Genomic DNA, 21,457 nt, shown 5'->3' with positions numbered 1-21,457 from the left:
CTCATATTTCAATCATAAATCACTGAATAGATAACTACAGAACTTTCCATAGAAACAATGTGAACTTACAAACTGTTACTTTCAAATAAAATGGACAAACGTTGACAAACTGTTGACTTTTTATTGTAATCCATAAAAACAACAGCAATGATAAAAACAACAAGGTGGTAACCACAATAATAATATTCAATAATGTAAAACAACTTAACGATAGACAGTAAGAAATTAAATTAAAGATTGCCATTATTCTTGAAACCGTCTGCGGTACCTAAGCGCTGTGGAGCTATTGCAAGTCCATATTTTAGAGCAGGAAAAGTTTCCAAAGAGCAAATCTGTGTTGCCGTTAGGAATGTCGAGGTGCTGGTTGGGGCGTGAGCGCAGAGAGCTGATCCCCAATCGGGGTCAATTGATGGGGCGAGTGGGGGTTTGGGAGGGAGGGCGAGGATTCAGGAAGAGGTGACAGTCTCTCAGTGTGAGGGCATTCTGCAGTAGAGATGCACATCAATATGCCCAATTTATAGATTCTTTCACACACGCACACGCACGCACGCACGCACACGCACACACACAGACTCCACACACATCCAGGTGAGGACATTAGAGTTGAAAAAAAGTTAAAATATCACAACTTTCTACAGGTGAGAATGAGAACAATAAAATCCCTTGATTTCTTTAATAATCCAAAAGTTACTACAAAGCACCAGAATGCTGCAAACATGCTGCTTTTTCTCCCGTCTACCCTTTGTCAGCTTAATGTTACACGTAGTTACACACACAAGTTTAACCCTGCTGTAAAGACAGAACAGGACAGGTCAGTGGAGCTGCCTGTAGTAGTCACGACTGTCGACAGTCCTCAGGTTAGAGGAGTTAAATCTGAATCCCAGTGGAGGAGAAAACGTGTTTCTAGTCTGCCACAGAACAAGAGATGATTTGTTCATTCACTCCCATCCTACATCTACAGGTCCAGTCTTTTCAAATTCAAAGTCCAGCAGCACAGCTGATGTTCTTCTGAGTCCGGAGATGGGTTGTGGGTGCAGAGCGAGGAGGACTAACCTGACTGTGCTGTACACGGTGGTCAAGGGGGAGGACGTCTGCTACATGGCGGTGAGGTGGGGGCGACGGGCCTCGGTCAAGTCAGTGAGCGCGACATATGTGAGGTGATTGGTCAGCGCGGCACCTGCATCTGCTGTGAGGTCTGTGACTGGTTCTGGGCGGTGACATCAGGGCCTCGGCTGGCCAATCGGCTGAGGATGTTCCTCTCTGACATTTGCAGCCGCACAGCTACCGGGGGTATCCTAGCGATGGTCGCTGGGAGACGCGTGACATCGGCCTTCATGTCGCTCAAAAGTTCCTCGAGCTGTTTGAGAACTGGAAATACAACATATAAATAATGAAAATTAAGTTGTTGTCTTTTGCTGGATAAAGTCGTCTGGATTTCAAATTTACTTGCAGGGTTTGGCAAAGAACACGAGGGGACATGAAACAGTGTTGGCAGAGTTGTTAGCAGAACCTGCAGGAGCTAGCAGCAGCAGCAGCATCCATCCTGGAACAAGCACCTGTTCTTATCTGCTGCTTGACTTAATTCACCATGCAGAAACGTGGATATGAAGAATCAATCTTCCTTTAATAAGAGATCAATCCAGCCTCCTCTGCCAAACTGGCTGGAGCCTGAGCCTCACAATTTCATGTTCCACACAGAAATGAATGGGAAGCAGAACCTGTACTGATTGGAACACAGAAGTTATGCTAAATGCTATTTTTTAGCAACGAAAAAGGTTCCATGTATTCAAATCTGATAACTCTAAACTTTTTACTACAGTAGTTGGGGCAGGATTCTCTTCAACATCACACATTAATTACTGGGTGGTCAAGAGGTAATGTAAAGCTGTTGTTGTTCAAACATTAAAGCTGTTCTATATTTATCCAGACGTGGTTGTTGGTTACGTTAGCAGCTATAATGAAAAGCAACACTTTTTTTTTTTGCACTACTCCAGAATCTTCCCCATATTTGCCAGCTCGATGTGAGCCCTCTGTATACCCTACATACTCTTCCTTATGTTCAGTATGTTTTACCTTTATGCAGCACTGCATTGGCAGGTTTGTTTCCAGACATGGACTCCTTGCTGAGGTGCTGGTGGGACTCGGCGAGACACTCCACCTCACTGAAGCGAGTGTTGAGGGCCATTGAAGGATGCGCCGGGTCTTCTGTCATGTTCAGGTAGGCTGCCCTGCGCAGCTGCTCCTCGATCACCAGTGCCTGCTCCAATAGCTGCAAAGGAAAAGACGAATGTCCAGTGAAACGTGCTAGAGACACACACATAGAGTAACACACACAGTCACAGGGAAACTTGTCATCGATAGCAACTCATTTCACCTTGAACCTGCGAGCCAGAAACTTGTTCTTGATTTCCAGGAAGTTTCCTCGGCTCATCTCCCCTTTGAACGGCTCGTTGAGAATAGCGAACCTCACGTCGTTCTGCACATCCTGCCATCGAGCGTAGCCGTGTCTGAGAGACGCCAGAGGTTAAGTGTGACAACGCAATTTCATATGGGTCATACTATCAATGATTAAGGGAGAGATGCTAGATGCTGTGTGGGTACACTTTCAAACAATCTTGTTTTTCACTAAATATGAATTAATCTTTTTACAAATATACACCTCAGAGACTTAGCTGAGTAAAGCTGTGTGAGATGAAAAACACTAAATGTTTAATTCACCACTAAACTTGTCTGTCACTGCACAACCTCTTGAATACTTTTAATTAATAGAAAATAATAATAATATATTAATTCACTTTAACACCCCTCTCTCATTAAAGAAAACCATATAGGAGGAAAGAGAGGGCTGAGTAAACAGCTCGGTCTTTGCATCCTTCATACTGACTGATTAATCTACAACACAACAATGTCACATAGAGGTGAAACTACTGATTATTTTAATTAGAAATGAATCTGCCAATCAGATTTTTACTAAATTAATATGGAAAAATTCCCCAATAATAAATTTGCCAAGTCCAAGCTGACTTGAAGCCGACTAATGCAACAGTGAGTCATCACACGAGAGTTCGACTAAATCTCTCTGTCCAGAGAAGTTGTGCATTTGAGAGGATACTGTATGATGCCAGCCAGCAACCAGTAGTCATGGCGACGGTGCCAAATCTCAAAGGTCTTTTTAGTGACGGTGGCTGCTCGCTCTTCATTCTGCCACAGAGAGTGAAGCTCTGAAAAAGACAACAGAAAGGTCAAAAGAGTGAACTGAAAGAGAAAAAAGAGGAAAGAAAAGAGAAAAAACATTGTGTGTTGCGTCTGTGTGTGTGTGTGTGTGTGTGTGTGTGTGTGTGTGTGTGTGTGCGTGTGTGTGCGTGTGTGTGCGTGTGTGTGCGTGTGTGTGCGCGTGTGTGTGCGTGCGTGTGCATGCCCACCTGTGAATCCTCCGTCAGCAATGTTGAACATGAACCTCTGCTTGGTGGCTTTCTTCTTCTCCTCGCTAACGTTAACCACGGGTGCAGCTGTTCCTCCTTCTTTGGTGCTCTCTCCATTCTGCAGTTTACCAGTCTCATCTGTTTTCACGCCATCCTTCTCCTCTTTTTGCTCTGCGAGAAAACAACAGAAACACGACAGCAACAAAGGTTAAAGGTCAGAACGGCCTCTCATTATGGAAATGTGCATGAAAATAAATTATGATATCAAAGAATCGATTAATATTTTTATTTGCATTTAGACATTTGCTTTATCTCATAAGTGTATTCATGGCCCATGAAGGACGTCTCAGAGGAAACGGTCAAGTTATATTTCATAAAGTTTGTATGTGTGTGTGTGTGTTGAAATGGATTTTATGTATGTACCTTTCTTCTCCTCTGAAGGGGAAGTGGTGTCCATCTTTTCGTCTTTGCCGTCCTCAGCTGAGAAGAGAAAAGCACAATTAGAAACACAGAGAAAGGGAACTGGAAGATTTTAAAAACAGTATAATCGTCATTCTCACCTTTGGACTTGTCCTCCTCTGAATCCTGCTTCCCCTCTGAACCTTCACCCTTCACAGCAGGAGTGTCTTTCTCCCCCGTGTCAGACGTCTGGTCCTTCTCCTCTTTCTCCTTGCTCGTGTCTTCAGCCTCCTTCTCCTTCACTTCGTCTCCATCTACTGTCTCCTTCTCTTTCTCCTCCTTCCCTGCAGCAGAGTCCGTCTCTCCTTCTTTCTTTTCAACCACGGGGGATTTTTCAGATTCATCTGGGATTTCAATAATCTGTGGGAGGAGTTGTCAGGATCATATTAGAAAAATCTGATTCTGAATAATGTAACTACTTCACACTAAAATGACAAATAGTAGAATTTACCTCTGGATCCTCTACCTTCTTGGCTCCTTTGGAGTCTTCTCCCTCCTTCTTTATGTCTTCCTTGTCCTCTGATTTAGATAAATCCTCTGTTAAAACATATGTGAAAGACAGTTTTGCAAACAGAGCATTAATATCCTCACTAAATTATAAGTACCACCAAATTTCCCATTGAGTTTTGAAGCTTAATGGTTCAATAAGTCAAACGTGTCTGGTGGCCAGTAATTGGTTGTCTCATGTTTTTGGGGATGGAGCCACAAGAGGGCGTCAGGGATTAAACTGATACTGAGGAAAATGTCTGTTTGGCCTCGAAGAAAAACTAAGACTCTAAATCAATGACAGTTCAGTTGGGGCAGAAGGTTTTAGACTAAACAAAAATATAGAATTGCATGTCATTTTTCATCCCCATATGTTATTACATATATAATTGTGTTTGAGTCATTACTGCACAAGAAATGTCTCTTTCTCTTTTGTGTGTGTGCGTGTGTGTGCGTGTGTGTGTGTGTGTGTGTGTCTACCTGGGATAGGAGTGTTGGGCTGTGTGTCTGCAGGGGTCCCAGAAGAGGGAGTCTTTGGGTCTTCACCAGCAGCCAGAGCCGCTGCCCTTTTGTTCTCCTCCAGCTCTGCCATCCAGGGCATCGACCACTGACCGTTCACATGCTCAAACTCCTGCACCTGTTATCATTACATCAGTCTCAGTCATTTAATCCCTTAAACTGAAACCATACAACTCGATTATTTAAATCTACCACTAGTTCAAGATGACATCATTCCTACTCTTAGTTTCTAACCCAGTAAAAACGTACCTTCTTCCTTATGAGGGACATCACACCAATGCGAGTAAGCACATGTTGCCTTGACAAACCCTCTCGTGGGACGCCATCTGCAAAAGTCTCGGCTCCATCAGCCCCCGGCTCACAAAGGTGACGCATGAACAGGGACACGTAAGCCCTGAGAACATGTGTGGAGGAGAAGGTGAAAGGTTTCCGTGTAAACTGTTAGCTGAGCACATGGTTCACATACAAGCACAAAGACAAAAAAAAAACAAAATGATGAATACCAAATATCAACATCAAAATAAAACTGAACTCACTTGAATTCTTTCTCAGATTTGCCTCTGAGGTCCCGCACCAGCCACTGGTTGGTGAAAGCGTCCTGAGGAGGCATCCCATAACGCATCACTGCATTCAGGAAAGCCTTCCTCTGCCGAGCATTGAAGCCCAACACCTGACAGGTAATGAAGAGGTCAAGAGTAAATTTAATGTTTCAAGTATTAAGTGGAGGCACAGGAGCAACGGTGAGATATTAATAGTTTTAAGTGTCCATTTAAAACCCGCTGGAGGGATGTGGTATGGGTCAGGAAAGAAAACATTTCATTCTTCTTGCAGATTTTTTCACTTTAACATTTTGAGATGTTTTTCCACATTTTCACCATAATTCATGGATCTCGATGAAAACAATCCGGCACGTGTAGTGAACTAACATCTATGTGTGTGTGAAATTCAAATGCCGGGCCTTGGCGGAGATATGCGCTCTACTGACTACCATTCCAGTTTCCTGATGTTCCCTGCTTGCTGGTTATTCATGTGGAGAACATCTTTCTCAGGTTTCTAGCAACATCTTATCTAAACATGAGAGGAACACAAGCAGACCAGAGGACTCACCTCAATGTTCCCGCCGACCCGGGCCAGCAGCGGCGGCAAAGGTTTGTCCCTGTCGTTCCTCAGCCCTTTACGATTCGGTCTGCGGGCGTTAGCTGGAACAAAATGAACACTGTCAGCTTAGAAATTCAGTCTACATTCAAGCCAACAACACAACACACTGAGGCATATTAAACTTCAATGACACTGAATTGTTGATGTATGGTCATGTGTGCTCTTAAAGTCCCAGTTTTTCTGTGAAGATGTTCCACTTACTGCTTCTCACGCCTCACTCAGCTGCTGCTGCTGCTGAAGCTGTCCCTCCTCACTCTCTCTCTCTCCACTCGTCTACATTACACCCTTCTTCTTTAATTATTAATGCTTTCAACACAGTTATAACTAAAAGCAGTGATTTAATAAAACTGAATGAACAGACAAAAGTACAAAATCCAAACAGAGCATGTACATGTCATTATACTTACAAATGAAATTCAAAGTTACTAACAACTGATCTTTAATATAAATATTAATTAACAACTTTTTTTTTAACGAACCTTATAACATCCACTTCAACTTTATTAACAGATAATATGAACACAATCTTTTTGAGTTGCATATACAGTTCAGCTGCTTGAGAAACTGTTGATTTTAAATTTCTTTCCCTATGTCTTTGTATTTTTTCCTCTTTTCTTCCTTTTTCTTTTTCTCTCTGTCTTTTCTTGCCTCTCTACGATGAGCGCAGATGATGCAGCAACAAGTGCCTTTTCTTGAGTTCCAGATGTTGTCAATGAGGATATCATAGCTGTCGTCTGAATCTGAATTAACAGGTGCAGGGACGGTTTGAAGGACGTTAGTGAATGACACAACCGAGGCTGGGAGATTAGAGATTCGTTAGAATACTGCACCTCCAAGTTGTTGGGATCAATTCATAAACTTAAAAAGCAGCATGATGACTTAAACATCTGTCTTCACGAAGTTAAGAGCAGTGACATGACCCATATGACCATCAAAACACACACACACACAGTAAAACAGGGAATCTTACCTTCTGTCCGTTCATCGAAGTCCTCGTCACCTTCTTCTGAGGCCACAGAGTAATCAGACTGGTTGTCCGACTGATCCTCCTGCCAGTCTGAAAAAAAGCACAGAGAGAAATATGAAGGAGGGAGAAAATAAAAACACGGACAATAGTTTTTACTGCCTGAGCATAATTTTATATCAAATCTAATACTAGTTATAGTTTGTCTAAACCACATATGGGGCTTCAATTAAGAGGGGGAGCTACTTTATCAAAGCCACGTTTTACTAATTACTGAAACATGAGCAACAGGAATATGGTTCCTTGATTAACTCTTAAAAGTAAAATAAACTGGATATTTTAATGCACTGTGTATTGTTGTGAAACCCAGCTGATGAGCTGACTCTACACTGACTGAACAGCTAAATACACCAAAAAAGCAGGAGCAATTTCGACAGCTAGTTTGACTTTGTGATTTTTGGTTGAACGCTTCCTGATCATGAACAAGCAAGAGAAGAAAATTATGTCAATAGACAATTTTCAAAATAAATATTCTCTTTGTGGCTATCATGGTTATTGACAGTTAGATTCTAGACTAATAAATATCTGTTTAGCTTTTTAGCTTCTTTACAAAAGCATGCATGTTACTGCTGCTGCCTAAATAATCATGTAGTCGTTTAGCACTAATAACAAGGTTACCCCAGTTTAGTTATTTTGTGTTTTCATGAGTGAAAAGGTAAAGGTTCACTTTAGCGATTATTATTTATTTCTGTCTAAGTTGGTTTGAGTGGATGCATGTGAATTACAAAATAATATGGGTGAGGAAATTGAGTGAATTTTATTATTTAATATTCTGTTTTTATGCAACTAGGACTCGGCAATAAAACAATATCAATAATAATCCCCATATATTATTCATAAATATCAATATAGATAAATTGTTCAATAATTGTTTCAATGTTTTGAGTGAAACCCCAGAAACCTGCACTTTATTCAGCAAATAAGTCAAATATTTAATTATTATAATTATAATTAATTAAAAAGAAAGAAAATCTACATTTCGTGTAACTAACTAAAATGTTACTATGCTCAAGATTCTAAAGCCATAAAATAAACTTCATGCCATGCACTCGCTGCATCTCCTGCAATATTACACCAACACCACACAAACACTGACTGCACAGCAAACACACACACACAAAAAGAGGTTTCATTATATGTTGTTCTGTACCCTGTCTTATACCTCGGTCCTCCTGGGAGCCGTCATTGTAGTTGACCGGCTTTCGCGTTCTTTTGCCTTTGCCTAAATTTCGTGCGAGATCCTCCTGCTGCTGCTCGTAGTGGTGTCGAAGCAGTTTCTCCCAGTAGTCAGGATCAACACTTTCCTCCTGCTTGATCACCTCCCTTTCCACCTCCTCCTCCTCAAAGCAAGAAAATACTCAATCATGTGGAAAACACTAGAAATCGGAATTAAGTCGGCAGATTTTCTTTTTCTTTTTTACCATTTCAGACATTTTACTCCGGTAAAAATAGGGAAAGATACATCTGAACAATAATGTTAGATCAATGTCTAACCTTGGTGTCTGTACTTAAGACTAAAATGCTGTAAATACGACCTACAATTTTAGAGAGACTCCTTCAGAGTCTGATCAAAACCAAAAACATATTTGCGAAATATATATTCACATAAACATTTTTTAGACCCATACCTCATCATCTTCATCTTTGACCACATACTGGGCCACTTTAAAGGAGCTGAGGTATTCGTTCATGCTCTGGAGCTCAGTGTCATCAGTGGCGTCCTGGTTCCTGTCTAGCAGGCGGTCAATCGCACGGTCATCGTAGTGGATCACACTGCTGTCATCCTCTTTGTTGTCCCCTGAAAGGAGAACAGAACGAATACAAATATATCAAATAAAAAAGGAGGGAGGCAAAAACCTACTTCACTTCGTGTGACGCCTGTAAGATCAGACTGAAGTTGACGAGTGATCGTTGTAATTCCGACTCCAGGTTTATTGTGCAAAGTTGGCTACTTTTTCTTTATGGCACTGATTACTTTCTCATATTAAATATTATTTTTTTAATCCTTGAGAGGTGACACAGATATTTCACCTCACTCGCGTTCATGATGACCCCCACTGTCAGTATGTCAAGTCTCAAGTGACTTTACTGTAGAATATCTGAGACACTCAAAGGCAAAGTTGGCTACTTTTTCATCATTGCACTCATAGGTAAAAACATTTTAATCCTTGAGAGGTGACACAAAAACTGCTAAATAAGTAAAACCTGTTCAATTTAGGTTAAATTCAACTGTCACTCAACATGTATCTTGGTTTAAGTTGACTGACCTTCGCCGAGTTCATCTTTAAACAACTCTTCCGTTCCAAACTTGAGGATATCATCGAGTTCTTGCTTGGACATGGAGCCCGTCTTAGAGCCAAGACCTGGCCGCACCACCAAGTGGGTGAGCATCATCTTCTTCTTCGCCACCTGGTGGAGGGACGCCAGTGAAAGACAAAGTGATGAGCAGGTTTTAAAAGAATTCTGACACTTTTAAGAGGCATGTTTAATTTCTTGTGTATTTTCACCGACCTGTGTTATCCTCTCCTCCACAGAGGCTTTGGTGACAAAGCGATAGATCATCACTTTCCTGTTCTGGCCAATTCGGTGAGCTCTGCTAAACGCCTTTGAGAAACAAAAGGTATATTCAACTATTTTCCAAATAAATAAACATGACATGGATAAGAGGTTGTAGTTATGGCCTCCATACCTGGATGTCATTGTGGGGGTTCCAGTCAGAGTCGTAAATGATGACAGTGTCAGCAGAGGCGAGATTAATGCCCAAACCACCAGCTCTGGTGGAGAGGAGGAAAGCAAACTGAGGAGCACCGGGAGCTGTTGGGATGAAGATCGGAAAATGAACAACATTGAGAAAGACAATTACAACCCTGATAGGATACAATAGCTGTTTAAAGCTAATACAGACAGTCTGTGTTCATGTCTCACCGTTAAAACGATCAATGGCCTCCTGTCTCATGTTGCCAGTGACCCCTCCATCAATTCTCTCATATTTGTAACCTTCATTCTCTAAGAAATCCTCCAGCAGGTCCAGCATTTTAGTCATCTGGGAGAAGACCAGAACTCTGTGGCCTCCTTCCTTCAGCTTCCTCATCATCTTCATGAGCAGCATCAGTTTTCCTGAAGCCTTAGTCAGAGCAGCACCCTCATACATGCCATTTGGAAGTTTTGGTGCCTCCTGCGATCAGAGGGAGAAGCCCATCAAACTGACTGCATTAAACAAGTTTCAATACAAAGGCATTAATAAGTGCGACCACATAACATGCACCCAGTACCGTAACTGTGTGAGAGTCATGAATCATACCATGGCAGCAGCAGGAAAGAGGTAGGGGTGATTGCAGCACTTTTTGAGGTCCATCACCACATTGAGCAAAGAGACTTGGTTTCCTCCTCCACGAGTATTCAGGGCCTCAAAGTTACGTGTTAGGATGAACTTGTAATATTTTCTGGTTTACAAGAAGGAAAAGGGAAAAAAATGATACTGTACACATGTGGAGAATTCAGACTTTATCAACCATATTATGGTAGATAAAATAAAATAAAAAATAAAATAACAATCTAAAAATGCAAATCTTGAGTCTATGACATATAAATCACATATCACATACTTCTGCATGGGGCTCAGCTCCACTCTCACAATGAGCTCAGTCTTAGAGGGCATGTGTTTGAAAACATCAGCCTTCAGCCTCCTGAGCATGTGCGGTCCCAGCATGTCATGCAGCTTCTTGATCTGGTCCTCCTTGGCGATGTCCGCAAACTCCTCAAGAAACCCCTCCAGGTTGCTGCAGAGAAAAAGAAAGAAAAACATAAATAAACACAGAGTGTGTGTCAGTGTGGTTATCCACATTGTGCGTGCAACACAAGCCACAAGTGCTGTGGCCACACACTGACTTGAATCTCTCTGGGGTCAGGAAGTTCAGCAAGTGGAAGAGCTCCTCCAGGTTGTTCTGAAGAGGAGTGCCGGTCAGAAGCAGCTTGTGTTGCAGCGGGTAGTTGTTCAACACTCTGAAGAACTGACAGACGAAGAAGAAAGGCAGAGAAAAAAACATGTTGACTTTAAATAATGAAAATTAAAACACAAAAAAAGATAGGAACGTATATAACAGCTAATATTATTATAAGATAAGATCTTTTCAGCCCTGTGTTTGCAAAACCGTAGCTGTGAGGGAGTATAGGTTTGCACTCGTGACACTGTCCTGTCCACGTCATATGCACAGCCATGGTTTTTCCATGAAAAACTGAAACTTGTGTACACACAAACCAATTTCTAAAAACAACCACATATTCTTACCTTTGACTGGTTGTTCTTGAGTCTGTGTGCTTCATCTACAACCAGACAGGCCCATTCAATGGAGCCCAGTACAGCCTGGTCAATAGTAATCAATTCATAGGATGTCAGCAGAACATGGAACTTGACTGTTGAGTCTTTCTGTAAAGCAAAGGGAGAGTTGAACATTAGTTCAGCTGATTGAGAATTGTTTAGGACTACAAGTAATAATTTACACTGGTAATATAAAGGCACAAACTAAATATTAATACAGCAAGCGGTAGTATGTTGGGCACTAGTACAAAGTGATCAGACTATTTTATCACTTATTCCAATAAAGCTCATTTGGTTACATCACTTTCTCCTTTTTTTTTTTTTTTCTTACCTTCATCTTAGAGGCCTTTTTTCCACCTCGGATGGCATTTCCTTCAAACGAAAACTCATTCTCCCTGATGACGGCTCTGCTGTCCTTATCCCCTACGTAGGTCACGACGTACATGTCAGGGGCCCACATCTCAAACTCTCTCTCCCAGTTAATGATGGTGGACAGGGGAGCGCTGACCAGAAATGGGCCTTTGGAGTGACCCTGTACCAGAGGAAGACAGGTGGAATTAACATTAACATGTAAATATGTTATAGATAACAAACAAGATATGTAAAATAAACGGATTATTTGTCTTGCCCTGCCTTTAGGATGGAGTTCCTTACTTTGAACTCATCCCCTTTACTGGGCAGAGTTACTGTGTGTCACACGTCTGAAACCCACCGACTTACACTAATCGACAGGGGAGGGCAGACTGGACAAAAACAGGCCGAAACATGTGTTTATTTTGTAAGCATATATATGTTAAGGGTCCAGCATTCAAAATAAAACAAAAATGGTTACAATTCTTGCACAACATTCAGAGCTCCTTACCTCTTTGTACAATGAGTAGAGAAAGACCGCCGTCTGTACAGTCTTGCCTAAACCCATTTCATCGGCCAGGATGGTGTCGGTGGCCTGAGCCCATGAAAACCTCAGCCAGTTCAGCCCCTCCAGCTGGTAAGGATGCAGAGTGCCTCCTGTGCTGTCCAGGTAGTCAGGCTGTCGATCAAACTTGATGGTGGGCTGCAAGAAAGAAACCAGGAGGAATATCAACTCCACATCTGCTGCGACTCAGGTTACTTCTCATTCTGACAGGGGAAAATACACCTGACAGCCAACCTTTATTTTCTAATCTATAATCTATTAGTCTTATAAAAAAACTAAATATGGCATGAGCAGTTCACACCAAGGTGTGTTATATAGTCTTTTTTTATTCTAAGTTTAATACTACTTACATCTACGACTGGATTAGCCGGCGGCCGCTCAGCCTTCTTGACTTTTACCGGCTTCTTCAGCTTCTTGCCAGGTCTGCCCTCTTCACCCACCATCAACTCTCTTTAAGAAAAAAAATGGCAGTTTAGACGAAAAACACACTTTGAACATCATTGTGTGACACTTTAAATCTTAGCATACCTGTGATTCCAGTATGTCTGTTTGTACGTGTCAAACTCCGGAATGTCCATGTCCTCGCTCTCCCAGGTGGACTGGTCATAGGCCAGATCTCTCCATTTAATCAGGTAATGTACGTTGTTCTTTTTATCAACACTAACGTGAAAAAAGAAGGAGTTACTGGGTTTGTTTTTTTTAATGGGGTGAAATTAGATTTAATTGAAACCTCATTATATAGACAATTTCAGTTTTTTTATTTTAATGAGTTATAGACCACATGAATATTAAAAAATTAAAATGATTTCAGTTATAAACCTTTGTAATAAACAGATTTTATATGTTTTGATGGGTAAACTCCATATTGTGTACTTTTCCAACCTGTGGTTGAGGATGCGGTGGATCATCAGCCACTCCATCTTGACTCCGTAACGGTAAAACTCCTCTTCCATGTGGACAAAGAGAGGATCTTTGTGTTTCCTCTTGGTGCTCTTGACCTCAACGCCCTCGACTCCGAAGTCCACAGGCGGCGGTTCGTCCATGTCAGTCTTCCTCTGGTAGTTACGGAACATCACCTGGCAGTTCAGTTCCAACTAGAAAAGAGTGACAGGGGGTTAAAGGGAGCCATCTGAGACAAGACTGAGTTTGTGTGTTACAAATGTGAGGAGAGGGAACAGAAACCACACCAAAGAGCCGAACAAAGCACATTCACAACTACAGGTGGATTCAGTTTCACAGAGCATGTGTACCTGTAGCTCCTGCACCCAAGAGCAGTGCCAGTAGGACAAATTGCACCATTTGACAAAGAACTCCCTCTCTCTGCGTCCCACCAGCGGTGGGGGATCAGGAGCATCGGCAGGCAGGTCGAGAGGCCGGGGGACAGGTGTGGGGGCTGGTGGCTCCCCCCATCGCCAAGTCAAAACCTTCTGGACTTTTCCCTTCATTGGTGGACACTGTTAGGAAATGCAGGAGGAGGGGGGGGGGGGGGAGAATTAAGGAAAAGGTGCTTATCAATGAAAAAAAATATTTATCACCAATAAGAAATTCTATTTTTAAGAGTAGTATGAATGGGAAGATTTGACCTAAGAAGTCAGTTTAATGATGACTGATATAACTTGACTAAAATACATGGATATACACAAGAAGAAGAGAAGCTCTTCATCTCCAGTAGAAATCTGCACAAGATGGAAACTGTGCACGCCCACATGAACACATGCACACACTCAAACACACTCACCTTGCAACGGGGGCAGATCCACTCTCCGTTGGGGATTTCTGGGAGGGGAGGGTTGAGGCAATGGATGTGGTAGGAGGAGGGGCAGGTGTCACAACAAAGTAGCTCCCCTCCGTCCTTGCACACCCGGCAGAACTCAATGTGGTGGTCATCTTCCTCCTCCACCCCTTCATCCCTCCTGTCTTCCTCGTCCTCCCCTTCAGCCTCGGAGAGCTCATCTCTGGCCTCCCACTGGATACCCTCCTTCTCCTAGTGGCAGAATTACAGACAGAGGGAAGTGGATATTTGTGTGCGTGTGTGTGTGTGTGTGTGTGTGTGCGTTGGGGGGTGGGGGGGGGCAGGCAGGGAAGGTATGCGGAACGGAGTGAAAGGAAAAAGGGGAGGGGTGTGGGGGGAGATCCAAGAGAGCCGAGGGTGGAGGGGTGTGCGTGCGTGCGTGCGTGCGTGCGTGTGCGTGTGCGCGTGGAGCCATTGCAGAGGGAGGGAGGGAGGGGAGATACAAGAAGAGGAAATGGAGGATGGGGGGAGGATAAGGCATGTGGTGGGGAGCAGGAGAGGATAGATGGGAAACATGAGCAAAGGGGGTGGGGGGGCAGCACAGGACAAAGAGAAATAGAGAAGGCACAAAAAAAGGTGTCAAAATCCTGCAGCAAAATGCATTTCCAACCAGGTGGTAGTGTCACTGCAACTTTGTAAGAATTCATACACTTCAACACAACAGTGTTTTAATGACAGGTGTCATTTCTGCCCAGCTGTTTCAGACTCCAGGAATCTGGCCCAGTCTTATCTAACGTACAACCTCGTGGCCTTCTGTGCACAGCGCTGAGGGGTGAGATTACAGTACTCACACAGTGTGGGCAGCTCCACTTGCCCTCAGGTGCTTTCTCCATGTCAGGGTCCAGACAGACCATGTGATAAGCTCTTGGGCAGGTGTCACACAAAATGATCTCTCCTCCCTGTTGGCACACTTCGCAGTAGTCCTGGTGGTCTGTCTCGTAGCCATCGCCGTCTTCTGTCTCCACTGAGAAAGGACGTTTACAGAAAAGTAGCAGAAGAAAATGAGGTGCGGGGAGGTAGGTGATCAGAGCAGCAAAAGCCTTTATCTGACAAAGCAAAACCTCCAGAGCAGGCTTATTAACTCAGTGATATTTCCATGCCAACCTTTCTTCTTTTTCTTCGCGCTCTTGGGCTTCTTCTTAGGGCGGCTGCTGCGATTAGAGCCATCAGACACCGAGAAACTCCCGTCATCAAAGTCGCTGTCAACATCTGGTTCATCCTCATCACTCTGATAGAGAGGACATCGAGAGAAATACCGTGTTACTTTAGAGTACGAGTATTAATATTCTGATTCTGGTGAGTAAATCAGAAAAGAATCTCACTGAGGAGCGCTTCCTCTTGCTGTTGAGGCCCCCAAGTTTGATCTTGAGTGGAGCCACTTTTTTAGGTTTGGGTTTCGGTGGAGGCTTAGGCGTAGGTTTCGACTTCCTGCGAGCATTGGGACCTGAGAGAACAAAGTTTATACAAGAATATTTAGGTAGAAACACCAGAGTTGTAGATTTTCATTTCAAAAAAGGCACGAAACCTAAATGAGGAATCATTTTTGTTATTACCACTTAATTCATGCATGATTTTTAAAAAAAACATGTTATTCACTTATCCTTCTTTACCTTTGCCCTCTTTGGTCTTGGCCTTGCGGAGAGGGGGTGCCGGGGGTGCAGGGGGTGCCGGTGCAGCAACAGGAGTTGGAGCGGGTTTGGGTGAAGTGGCGGCACCTGTCTCTGCCCCTCCATCTGTCCCTGCCACCACCATGTTCTCCACAGCTGCAGCCACGTTGGCAGCTGCCAGGGCTGCATTGGCAGTGGCGCAACCCTACAGGGGGACACAGCACAAAATCAGGAAACTCGGCTCTCAACCGTCAAACGCAGGAGAGGACATAAAACAACGACAGATTTCATTCATTATGAGACAGATTTGTAACCTAGTTCAGAATTTCAATACCTTAAGTGGGTTGTTTGTGCTGAATTCTCTCCATTTAGCCATCATCAGAGTCATCATCTTTGACACAGCAATTTTGGGGTTCTTAGCTGCAATTAACGGCCTATGGGACAATACATAAATATATGTTATATTAAGAAAGATCATTATTTATTTTCATACTGTCATAGCTCCTTAATGACCAGACTGATAATGACAACAATATGTACGGATGTGCTAATATTAAAGGGGTTTTCTTACCTAACAAACTGACTGAAGGCCTTGTAGTTGGTGAGGGAGCTGTAGTCTTCCTGAGTGAAGACATGGTCAATGTCTTTCATGCCCCAGGCTTCCAGCAGCTGGGAGGAGCTTTTAGGCTGAGGCAGGAGGTTGAAAAGAACAATCAGGCAGGTTAGGTTGACATGTTCGCCCTGAAGGAAGAGGCCATCCACTTAGCAGCCCAGTATGAATGAATCTTTACCTGGCAATCATCGTCGTCATCGTCGTCGTCTTCTGGTTCGGGATCTTTGCGTTTGCTCTTTGAACTAGACGAGCCTCCCTTCTCTCCTGCCCCACCTCCCTTTTTCTTCTCTTTGGCAGCACTGAGGCGTTTCTTCTTTTTCCTCCCGGGGGCATAATCGCTTCCTTCACTCTCTGACCGCACACCTCCCTCGTCTGCATCTCTCTCCACCGGTTCTACTCCGATCAGGTGCTCAGGGGAGCTGACTGGCAACTCCTACAAGACAAAGACTGACAGTGAAAAAGAGTGACTGCTAATTACCTGCAGGCAGTGGTGCATTTTATGGATCAAATATACTATAAGTTATTATGAAAATTACACATTAATATATCATGCTTTTTTATTTCAGTCTGAATAAGTATGAGCCCACTCTGCTTGGCTGAGATCTGCATAAATAGTCGCACAGCTGTTGTGGTCAGTGGATGATTCATTCTCATTTCAGACCAGACACACGTCAGTCATTACATATATTTTCTTTTCACAGAAAAATACTCTACATTTCTTCCTTTACTGTTTTTCTTTGTTTTTATGTAAGTAGATAGGAGTAGTTCTAGGTAGTAGGTGTGATAGGTGTGTAATAGGTGTGTGTCACCACAAGTTCTAGGAAATGACAGTGACCATCATTTACAGATCTACAGATATTTTATGGACAAAATTATTTACTATTTAATCAGGACAATCATTTGCAGATGTTTTCTTAGAAATGTGCTTAAACCTCTTATTTCAGGAAGATTTCAGGACTACCTGTAATTGTTATGGTGTGCACTATTAGGCAGGAAACAAATCAATATCTGCAACATTTCACTTAGCCTGCTGTTATTACCCCCCAGTGTTTGACAGTACATAGCTAAATCTGACAATCTGGCCTTTATCAAACTTGGTACATGTATTAAAATGCATAAACGTGTCTCCTGGAACTTGTGATCACATCTCACTTCTCTGCTCTAATTGTGAAATTGTACTGTTACAGAGATGTCAGCTGAGTAGACAGTCCCTCATATGTGGCCCAGGACATATTTGCATTCACACAGCGAAAAAGAATGTGGCCACATCCATCCCTGACGACCTCAGAGTACGGTCTGAGTGATCAGAATCTCAGGACGCATTGGGGTTCGTTCACATGTTCTCAGTGCTGACTGCCTGTGATTGAATCACTCACGACGGATGTTGAGCTTTGAAGAGAGGTTCACATTTTCATGTCTATCTTAAAATGATATTGAAATTTCTATATGTACACAGAAAGTGTTGTTGCCTGCCACAATGGTGAAATGGACAGGATTTATAAAGGTTAAGTCTCAACAACCCCTCAAAACACATTGCAGTACAAGTCCCATTCACACAAACATTCATACAGCTCGTTTTCATCAAGACAGTTCAGAATGCTGAAGGAGCCGTGGATGATAATACACTGACCTTGTTCTTTTCAAAAACGCTCTAAAGACAATTTCATTGTCATAAAAATACTTGGAGCACATACTGTATGTTGAAGTCACAGTCAGATACAGTCTGCAGGAGCTCAAATTCAGACTTTTGGGTCGTGAATTTCGTCGTGAATTTCCTCATGCATTTTTAGAATCGTTGAGTCCCCTGACCACCAAGGGATCTCACATTGGCCTGTCAGTGGTTATTCTAAGATGGACTTTGAAACATGTCAACAGACCCTTTCACATTTGAACCCAGAGTGCAGGTGTTGGGGGGGGGGGGGGGGCACACTGACCTCTCTGATGGGCCTCTGCCTCTTACTGCTCCTGCTCTCTCGGCTGCTCTTCTTGGCTTTCTTCTTCTTCTTGGACTTGGGCACCTCCTCGACATCAGACAGGACACCGACCGGCTCGTCCTCATCTGCTGTCATTGACATGTGCTTCCATTAGTGGGAGAAAAGGGAGAGAGACAGGGGGAGACAGGAGCGCTGCTGCAGGCCACAGGGAGACGAGAGGAGGGGGCGCGCACTGGCACTAGCACTGGCAGATGTTCATGCACGCCCACACGCACTTCCACACGCACGCACGCACACACACATGCACACAACAGCACAAGGTTCAAACTTGTGTTTGAAACTTTGACAGTTCACTCGACTCCGCAGCGCGTGAGGCTGCGCGAATAAAACAAGGGATCCAAATGACAGTAAACACTTGTTAGCTAAGTTAGCTAACTAATCTGTCATGGCGAGTGACGGACGGCCCGGCTCCTCCTCCTCCTCCGGGCTAGCTCCGGCTAACGTTAGCTTCTCGTTGAGGGCGAGCTCAAGTCGCGGGGAGATGGACCTTCGTGTCTGGGAGAGGAGGGGGGGAGAGAAGCGAGGCGGGCTTACCGTGGGGAAGTGAGGGCTCGTCCGCGGCTCCGAAGTCCTCCCTGTCATCCTCGCTGCCCGACATTTTCCCAGCGTTTTAATTTTGGACAGAAAAAAAGCTCCTCGCTGGGTCGGATTAATCCCTCCTGAAACCTCGCTCCTCGGTCGGCGAGGGAGGAGGGAAAATGACGTGGGACCGCCGGAGAATGGACCGAGGGGGTGTCCGGGAAGGGAGGAGCGGGCGGGCGGTGGTGGTGGTGTTGGTGGGAGCTGTGGGGAAATAATAATAATAATAATAATAATAATCGATGTCACCGGATGATCTGTGATTACTCCGTAATAACGTGTCACTGTGCAACTCAAACAAGTTGGAGCTCATCTGACAGGGTCTGCAGGTATTTGTCCACACGCAGGAGTGAATGAAGCAAAGTGACACTGAACAATGCATCAAAGAAAAGTTTCAATCATCACACATTAGAAACTTACTGTGTGTGTGTGTGTGTGTGAGAGAGTGTGTGTGTGTAGTCCCGGGTCGAGGTGTGCTCTCTCTCTCTCCCTCTCCCTCTCTCTCTCTCGGTGTGTCAGGCTGTTGTTGCTGCAGTTGTAGTTTTCATTCATCAGATCCAACGATGATCAGTTGATCGAAAAGGAGAAAAACAACAACCTGAGCCGCCACTGACCCAGAACACGCTGCTCCTCTCTCCCCCAGCCTCACTGCGCTCAGCCAACATCCTCACAAACACACAAAGGGGGCAGACATCCCATAATAATCCCCCCCACCCTCCCACACTCGCACAGGACTCTGCATAGCTACCTCGCAACGGACAGACCATAATACTCACCCTGCCCCCTCCCTCCCTCCCTCCCTCTAACGAGCACGCGCGCTCGCACACGTGCAACACGCACGCCGCCACTATACCAGACATGCATGCACAGGGCTCATTGCACGCACACTCTGCTTCCCTTATCCACTAGTAGTCCCGGCCCCCCCTTAGCAACCCCGTTGTCAAGGCGACAACCCACCCCCCCGACAGACCATAATACTCCACTAGGCGATAGCAGCATACATCCCATAATATACAACTCCTAAAAAGACAAGAAAGAAATGCAGTCACATGGTCTCCAGGGGAGCTCATGAAGTCCACCGGTGACAGACCATAATACTCACTGATCATGCACCTTCAGAGTGGGCATGACGGCTCCAGGAAGTGGGAGAGTCTGCACTTTCTGTTGCTGTGTGATCCACAGTGAGAGCAGCAGGTCAGCCTCCGGTGTGCAGGTCAAACAGGCCCACTGAGCTGGGTAACACCAGAGGACGTGTGTCAGCTGCTGCAACGCGGCTCAGCGTCTCACCATAATAATGATTCTACAGCTGGACGGCACCACACGAGACAACGTCGTCCTCCATCAAGTCCGTCACAGGCCAACAGGTGTTCCGGTAGGAGCGATGGGAGGTGCAGGTCAATACATTTGTGAAAACACACACGAGATGTTGCTCTCGGATTACGGCTGTAATGCAGCGAATAAGACTGGAGCTGCTACATTTACAAGAGTGGATGGTGACATTCAAGGATCTGAGCACAAAGAAACCACATCAACTACAAATCACAATTATACCGCACAAAATAATTAACTCCAACATCCCTTTGCCTGACTGCTGCACACGTCTCTGCTTCGTCAAGCGGTGCTGCGGTGCGTTGTACCACTGCACCGCTTACGTTCTAAAAATAAAAGTGTCAGCCAAACAATGTTCATGACCTAGCAGGGTCTGTTTTCTTCTCACCGCTGGTTCGTGTTAAAAGCACTTGAGTTACTGATGCACTATGAGAGACACACTCATGAGTTCTTGCACTCGTTCATCACACACAATCAGATTTGGGTTTGTGCAGAAGTACCCACGCTCATCATCCCTGAGGCCTCCCCTCACTGTGGTGTTATTACTGCAAGACTGCGACGCATATGTCTCACGTCAATGATTTAATCATCAATTCCCTCAAGTTCAACATGTGCCAGCAAGTGCACGTCACACCGATGTCTTGCTCTGATGTCGTGGGGTGCAGGTCACAAGTGAGCAGGTTCCTCTGAGGCACTAACACTGATTCATCAAAACTCACTAAGTGCTTAAAAGTTCTGTTTGGAGAACAATAAATAAGACCAGAGACGCTGCACACCAGACACCCATTAAAGTAGTAAAATACGACTGTGATTAAATGGCCTTTTCCAATGGTACTAGAAATTAACTAAAACATCCATTATATACCTGCTGCCACTGCACATTTATCCACTCACTTCTGGTGCTGCAGCACATTGGGGCTTTATGCTCCTTGATTTCTACAATCAAATAAATAAATAATACTTGAATGGAACTCTAATGAGAGCTTAGAAGGAGCATTTGAAGGCTGCACATGATCGTTCTGCAAACACGGAGAAACACTAATTTACAACTCTTCTGCTTTGTAGCTTTTTAAGTGGTCAAATTATTCATTTAACTTATTCCGCAGTGTCTGGCAGTTCCACATCCAGTAAATTCCACATCGTCTTGCTGCAGATCTTTATTGAGGTTTTACTGAGTTTATGCCGAGTGAAAAATGTAAACTCAAGACTCCGTATCTTTCATGACAGAACCGTCAGTTTAG

At 44.0% G+C, this 21,457-nt stretch overlaps 1 protein-coding gene across 6 annotated transcripts; it reads right to left on the bottom strand.

Moving 5' to 3' along the window:
- Positions 1–107: 107 nt before the first annotated feature.
- On the bottom strand, positions 108–19,575 carry chd4b (chromodomain helicase DNA binding protein 4b). Of its 6 annotated transcripts, none has more exons than XM_069537431.1 (40): positions 19,308–19,575; positions 18,843–19,091; positions 18,249–18,376; positions 16,493–16,747; positions 16,273–16,388; positions 16,036–16,135; positions 15,705–15,906; positions 15,417–15,538; positions 15,199–15,322; positions 14,886–15,058; positions 14,041–14,286; positions 13,553–13,756; positions 13,185–13,396; positions 12,831–12,962; positions 12,653–12,752; positions 12,249–12,440; positions 11,718–11,918; positions 11,357–11,494; positions 10,957–11,078; positions 10,674–10,847; positions 10,370–10,511; positions 9,994–10,243; positions 9,758–9,882; positions 9,580–9,672; positions 9,336–9,477; positions 8,697–8,866; positions 8,219–8,408; positions 7,015–7,101; positions 5,994–6,085; positions 5,423–5,556; positions 5,136–5,280; positions 4,848–5,004; positions 4,333–4,418; positions 3,983–4,241; positions 3,846–3,902; positions 3,423–3,593; positions 3,113–3,221; positions 2,375–2,507; positions 2,074–2,269; positions 108–1,368 (listed from the first exon to the last, which is right to left on the bottom strand). In XM_069537431.1, the coding sequence occupies exons 2-40, from the start codon at positions 18,904–18,906 to the stop codon at positions 1,166–1,168; spliced, it is 5,946 nt and encodes a 1,981-aa protein (XP_069393532.1). In that variant the 5' UTR covers positions 18,907–19,091; positions 19,308–19,575; the 3' UTR covers positions 108–1,165. The 6 variants fall into 6 exon arrangements, with proteins under 6 accessions (XP_069393532.1, XP_069393535.1, XP_069393533.1 ...); XM_069537434.1 differs by having other exon boundaries at positions 8,231–8,408; XM_069537432.1 differs by having other exon boundaries at positions 8,219–8,405.
- Positions 19,576–21,457: the final 1,882 nt, after the last annotated feature.

Source organism: Paralichthys olivaceus, chromosome 13, assembly GCF_024713975.1.
Source record: "Paralichthys olivaceus isolate ysfri-2021 chromosome 13, ASM2471397v2, whole genome shotgun sequence".
In the NCBI taxonomy this organism is placed as follows: Eukaryota; Metazoa; Chordata; class Actinopteri; order Pleuronectiformes; family Paralichthyidae; genus Paralichthys; species Paralichthys olivaceus.
This window is presented reverse-complemented; position numbering and strand designations above follow the sequence as displayed.